General features: G+C 47.1%; 1 protein-coding gene across 3 annotated transcripts in view; it reads left to right on the plus strand.

Moving 5' to 3' along the window:
* Positions 1-1,292: 1,292 nt before the first annotated feature.
* Positions 1,293-6,716, plus strand: part of GPRC5A (G protein-coupled receptor class C group 5 member A) — a 13,375-nt gene continuing 7,951 nt past the window's right edge. Inside the window, exons 1-2 of one of the 3 annotated variants that reach the window (XM_026455798.1) lie at positions 1,293-1,393; positions 4,712-5,640. In XM_026455798.1, coding sequence (XP_026311583.1) covers positions 4,719-5,640 — 922 coding nt within the window. In that variant the 5' untranslated portion in view covers positions 1,293-1,393; positions 4,712-4,718. Of the gene's footprint in view, positions 1,394-4,469; positions 5,934-6,241 lie in introns of those variants that run through there. The other 2 variants (XR_003309715.1, XM_023226175.1) reach the window with 2 other exon arrangements.

Raw genomic sequence — 6,716 nt, forward strand, 5'->3', positions numbered from 1 at the left:
GAGGTGGAGGTGAAATTTGGGGAAATTGTTTTTTTCTTCTCTTTACACCCACTGCCATTGCTCTTGTTGGATCCTGGTCTGTGGGTGCTATAAGACCCCGAGACCCAGCACCCTCCTCCGCAGCTGCACAGGAAGAGGAGCCTGTAGCTTCTAGATGGGGGCTCTGCCTTACCGTCTGTCTGTCCATTACCAGAACTGTTCTTGAGGCAAACACCACATCAATCTCTGTCAAGATTTAGAGTCATCAGGTTCAAAGTCCCTCATAACGACCAGGTAATTATGATTAACAGCTACTTGTCCACCAACAGTAATACCTGATGGGTGGGGAAGGAGCAGTCGGTAGGGAGGGGCAGGGAGAGGGAGAGATCAAAGGGAAGAGGGAAATACCTTTCCTGCTAGACATCGCCCTGGTGATTAATCTGCCGGGGTGTGGAGAGACAACAGCGAAGTGTACGGGGCCTGAGTTCCTTCCCCACGCGGCCCTTGAGTGAGACAGGGTCTTCCTCTTCCACATTCACGCTGTAGCCTGGGAGAGCCCTCATACCTCCCCTTTCCCATGTCAAAGAGGGGATCAAAGAGGGGACATTTGTAGGCAAGGCGGATCAGACTTGGGCGCTTGGATTGCAGGGGCTGCCTATATCTGAACCTCGTTTGTCTTTTTCTTCCTGTTTCTCGTTCTGCACTGTCCTGTAGAGGTATAGCCCATTCTCTGTGCTCTGCTTGTGGTAGCGATGGCTGTGGTGTAGATTCCAGGAGGCCAGACTGTGCAGGTGACAGACCCACTGTGAGGGAAGGTGGGGGGAGGCCCACGGCCATAGTGACAGGTGCCATCCGTCTCTCTCTTCTGCTGTGGTAGGGATGGGAACGTGTTTGTTTCCCCCTTTACCACTGAGTGCTTAGAGCAGTGATCAGCACGGAGTGGTGCTCGGTAAACATCTGTTAAATGAATGACGACATACAATAAAGTTAAGCTTGGAGAGCCAAATTTATTAAAATTCAGGAAGATTGATTTAAGCTATATCTGGTGTCACTTTAACACACTATACATAATATTGTGATAATATATATTCACATGATATTCTTATGTGTATCATGCATATTTATGCATATGCATATATTTTATATATACATATATATTTTGCATGTATACATATACATATGTACAATCTTTTCCTACTTGCTATGTGAATTAAATAATTTTGGAAAGATGACTGTCTCTTCTAATGGAAAAGATAATTTTGTGTGTGTTTTTTTTTTTTTTTTTTTTTTGAGACGGAGTTTCATTCTGTCGCCCAGGCTGGAGTGCAGTGGCATGATCCCTGCTTACTGCACCTCCGTCTCCTGGTTTCAAGTGATTCTTCTACCTCAGCCTCCCAAGTAGCTGGGATTACAGGTGTGTGCCACTATGCCCGGCTGATTTTTGTATTTTTAGTAGAGACAGGATTTCGCCATGTTGGCCGGGCTGGTCTCAAACTCCCGATCTCAGGTGATCTGCCTGCCTCAGCCTCCCAAAGTGCTGGAATTATAGGCATGAGCCACTGTGCCCGGCCAAGAAGGTTGTTTTTTCTGCTCTAAGGAAACAGGCAGGATTTAGTGAATGCTTTGTATCTTTTCCTGCTTCCCAACCCCAGTTCTTCCTCTTGTTTTGGATTTCTTGCTGCATCATCTCCGTCCCTCTTTAGGGCTGGAGGTGACCTCTGCGAGCCTTCTCTTCCTCTAACTCTGGCCTCTTTCCTGCCACACCATAGTTCTCTTCTAGTCCATTCAAAACTTTTTAATGCCACGTGAACAATCTCATTGGGAAACAAAAAAAACTCAAGAAAAAATATTCCATGCCCAAAAAGCATGGAACACAATAAAAAGAATAGTGTAGAAGACACTTAAAGAAGCAATAAAATAATCTGAATGACATTGTTGAGAAACTGGACCTAGAGCTATGTCTAGCCTTGTTGAAGCTCAACATCTTATTCGACATTGACTTTGGAATTTGAGAGCCACCTGTTTTGAGGAAATGGGATCACTCCTTTCTCTTTTCCAATTTCCCAATTTATCTTCCCACTTGTGCCCTGAATCCTGAGGATTTAGATTTCCTAGGAGTATAGTCAAGGAGCTGGGTCTAAAATTCATACGAAGGTTGTAGGGGCAGAGAAAGAAGTCTTTCACCTGACAGATTAAGGACAGATATATGGGAAGTAAACTGTTACACGGCCAGTGGATTCCTGATTATCCGAGTAAGTAGATTTCTCGCTTTGTAGATGGTCTATTACTGGGATTTCCTATCCTCCTGGGGCTGAACTAGGAGGATGGAACCAGGGTCATAATGAGGCATCTGATGAGGGCAGGGATAGGGAGAGAGAGAAAGAGAGGTAGAGAGGAGAGAGAGAAGGATATCTCAGATCTCATTTTAAGGCTAATTTGAGAGGAGACACCTAGAGTACTTGAGAGCTTGGATCCTGGCACCAGACGACCTGGATTCAGATCCTGGCTCTGCCATTTCCTACATTGTATGATGTAGGGCATGTAACTTGACTTCTCTCTGCCTCAATTTCCTCATCTGTAAAATAGGGATAATAGTTTTACCTCATAGGGTTGCTATGAAATGAAGTAAGTAATGTATACATATAAAATTTGAGGCCGGGCGGGGTGACTCAACACCTGTAATCCCAGCACTTTGGGAGGCCGAGGCAGGAGGATTGCTTGAGCCCAGGAATTTGAGACCAGCCTGGGTAACATGGTGAAACCCCATCTCTACAAAAAAAATACAAAAATTAGCTGGGTGTGGTGGCGCATGCCTGTAGTCCCAGCTACTCAGGAGGCTGAGGTCGGGGGAGGATGGCTTGAGCCCAGGAGGTGGAGGTTGCAGTGAGTTGAGATCGCGCCACTGCACTCCAGCCTGGGTGACAGAGCGTGAGGCTCTGTTCCCCCCACCCCCCGAAAAAAGGAGTAAAAATTGGAGCCATACTAAAAATGAGCATGTTAGCTATGAAGGTTATTTTTTGTTTGATTACCTGCTGTTTATGTGCCATCCAGGACTTTCCCCTTTACAGGTAGCCAATTTAGAGCTGGTTATGACAGACAAGACCCCTTTCATAACTTTTTGGAATTAATGGAGCCATCTTTATACATCTTAAGGAGGAGGCCGGGCGCGGTGGCTCACACCTGTAATCTCAGCACTTTGGGAGGCCGAGGTGGGCGGATCACCTGAGGTCGGGAGTTTAGGACCAGCCTGGCCTACATGCAGAAACCCCATCTCTACTAAAAATACAAAATTAGCCGGGCGTGGTGGTGCATGCCTGTAATCCCAGCTGCTCAGGAGGCTGAGGCGGGAGAATTGCTTGAACCCAGGAGGCGGAGGTTGCGGCGAGCCAAGATCGTGCCATTGCACTCCAGCCTGGGCAAAAAGACAAAAACCCCGACCCAAAGTCCCCAAAAAAAAAAAAAAAAAAACAAATCTTGAGAACAAGGGGCAGAATCATTCTGAGACCACAGAACCTAAGAAGAGGACCCAGCCACTGGCTCAGAAGGGAATGCTCGGCCTTCTGTAGAAAAATCTACCATTCAGAGACCATCCTGGCGAACACGGTGAAACCTCGTCTCTACTAAAAATACCAAAAAAAAAAAAGAGTTAGCCGGGCGTGATGGTGGCATGGTACCAGCTCCTCGGGAGGCTGAGGCAGGAGAATCACTTGAACCCGGGAGGCGGAGCTTGCAGTGAGCCCAGATTGTGCCACTGCACTCCAGCCTGGGTGACAGAGCAAGACTCCATCTCAAAAAAAAAAAAAAAAAAGAAAGAGAAAAATCTGCCATCCAGATAACTCCAGATAACTCCTCTTAACCATGAGAGACTAGGATGCTTACAAATAACTGGATCAGGGCCAAAGGTAGAGGCTGCGAAATTATGATTAAAGTGTTAACTTCAAGCTTAGATAGTTCCATGTACACTAATTCACTAAGAAATTAATTCACTAAGATAGGAAGAAATTAATTCACTAAGATAGTTCCATGTTCACTAATTCACTAAGAAAACACTAGCAAAAAAATATCAGGATCCCTGGCAGGTTATTTGATATATATATATATATGTATATATATGTATTTTTATATATTTATATATTTCAAGAGACAGGGTCTTGCTCTGTTGCCCAGGCTGGGGTGCGGTGATGTGATCACTGCTCACTGCATCCTTGAACTTCTGGGCTCAAGCAATTTTCCCACCTCAGCCTTTTGAGTAGCTGGGACTACAGGTGCGTGCCACCATGCCCAGCTAATTTTTCATATAAAGATGGAGTCTTGTTACGTTGCCCAGTCTGGTCTCAAACTTCTGAGAGCAAATGATCCGATTGCCTCAGCCTCCCGAAGTGCTGGGATTATAGTAGCATGAGCCAACACGTCCGGTCCTGTGAAGTGTTTTGAAATTAAGCTTCAAAATACCTCTTCAGAGTGTTCAGGTTCTCTGGCTTTAAGGTAACTATTAAGATAGTTCAACTGGGGGAAGGGACATACGAGATTTCTTCCTGTCCTTAAGTACTTTTAGGACTTACTTGAGGCACTACGGGCGGGTTAGTAGCTTTACTTAATGTAGGAAGCTCAAAGTCAAAACCCTGGCTAAACATGCAAAATTGTTTCCTAATCCTTTTTTAGTCTTCTATGTCTGAGGACTGTGTTAGGAGACTCACCACCTTCTCCCCACTCCAACATTCCTTTTCTGCAGGTCCAGAATGGCTACAACAGTCCCTGATGGTTGCCGCAATGGCCTGAAATTCAGGTACCACAGACTTTGTGATAAGGCTGAAGCTTGGGGCATCGTCCTAGAAACGCTGGCCGCAGCCGGGGTTGTGACCTCGGTGGCCTTCATGCTTGCTCTCCCACTCCTCGTCTGCAAGGTGCAGGACTCCAACAGGCGAAAAATGCTCCCTACTCAGTTTCTCTTCCTCCTGGGTGTGCTGGGCATCTTTGGCCTCACCTTCGCCTTCATCATCAGACTGGACGGGAGCACGGGGCCCACGCGCTTCTTCCTCTTTGGGATCCTCTTCTCCATCTGCTTCTCCTGCCTGCTGGCTCATGCTCTCAATCTGACCCAGCTCGTCCGGGGGAGGAAGCCCCTCTCCCTGTTGGTGATTCTGGGTCTCGCCGTGGGCTTCAGCCTCGTCCAGGATGTCATCGCTATTGAATATATTGTCCTGACCATGAATAGGACCAACGTCAACGTCTTTTCTGAGCTCTCTGCTCCTCGTCGCAATGAAGACTTTGTCCTCCTGCTCATCTATGTCCTCTTCTTGATGGCGCTGACCTTCCTCATGTCCTCCTTCGCCTTCTGTGGTTCCTTCACGGGCTGGAAGAGACATGGGGCCCACATCTACCTCACGATGCTCCTCTCCATTGCCATCTGGGTGGCCTGGATCACCCTGCTCATGCTTCCTGACTTTGACCGCAGGTGGGATGACACCATCCTCAGCTCTGCCTTGGTTGCCAATGGCTGGGTCTTCCTGTTGGCTTATGTTAGTCCTGAGTTTTGGCTGCTCACAAAGCAACGAAACTCCATGGATTATCCTGTTGAGGATTCTTTCTGTAAACCTCAACTCATGAAGAAGAGCTATGGTGTGGAGAACAGAGCCTACTCTCAAGAGGAAATCACTCAAGGTACAGACACAGCCTGGCTAGGCAGAGAATCCCTTGTAGAAAGGTGGGGGAGAATCATAGGATATTATAACTGTAAGGAACATGCAAGGTTTTCCAGATTATACCCTTGATAGAATAGGTAAGTTCCTTAAGGCTCAGATCTTGCTTAAAATCATCCAGCCTGTTAGAGATAAGTAGGACAAGAAGCTGGCCTCTGGAGTGTTTATTGAGTACTTGGTACAATTGGTGTAGACAGGGGAGAGCCCTCCTCACTTCCCCTTTCTTGTGGTGTAATTTCCTGTGGGGCAGAACACCTCAGAGGTTTCTTTTTTTTTTTTGAGACGGAGTCTTGCTCTGCTGCCCAGGCTGGAGTGCAATGGCCAGATCTCAGCTCACTGCAAGCCCCGCCTCCTGGGTTTAGGCCATTCTCCTGCCTCAGCCTCCCAAGTAGCTGGGACTACAGGCGCCCGCCACGTCGCCCGGCTAGTTTTTTGTATTTTTTAGTAGAGACGGGGTTTCACCGTGTTAGCCAGGATGGTCTCGATCTCCTGACCTCGTGATCCGCCCATCTCGGCCTCCCAAAGTGCTGGGATTACAGGCTTGAGCCACCGCGCCCGGCCACCTCAGAGGTTTCCGTGCATCAAAATAAGACGCAGCAAAGAAATGGAAAAGGGATAACGAGACAAATTCCCAGCAATAAGTAGGTGAGATTGTGTTTTTTGTAAAAGATAACGAGGCATTCCTTCTAGAAATGTGGAGCCTTTGTAGATTTCAGTGCATAAAACCAAGCCATGATTTCCTGCAGTGATCACAGAGCAGAGAAGGGAGAAAGCCCTTTTATCACAAACCAGCAGGAAGTCTCCTTAAAATTGGTAAGGATTCTGGTTTAGTGCAAAGAACCACATTTTTTTTGTATGTGCTTCTGGGCCCATGGGAAGGAACAGATCATAGCTGACATATAAGAATCAAATGATTCAGGCCAGGCATGGTGGCTCACACCTGTAATCCTAGCACCCTGGGAGGCTGAGGTGGGAGGACTGCTCGAGCCCAGAAGTTTGAGACCAGCTTGGGCAAAATAGCAAGACCTCATCTCTATT

The sequence above is a fragment of the Piliocolobus tephrosceles genome, chromosome 10 (genome assembly GCF_002776525.5).
Source record: "Piliocolobus tephrosceles isolate RC106 chromosome 10, ASM277652v3, whole genome shotgun sequence".
In the NCBI taxonomy this organism is placed as follows: domain Eukaryota; kingdom Metazoa; phylum Chordata; class Mammalia; order Primates; family Cercopithecidae; genus Piliocolobus; species Piliocolobus tephrosceles.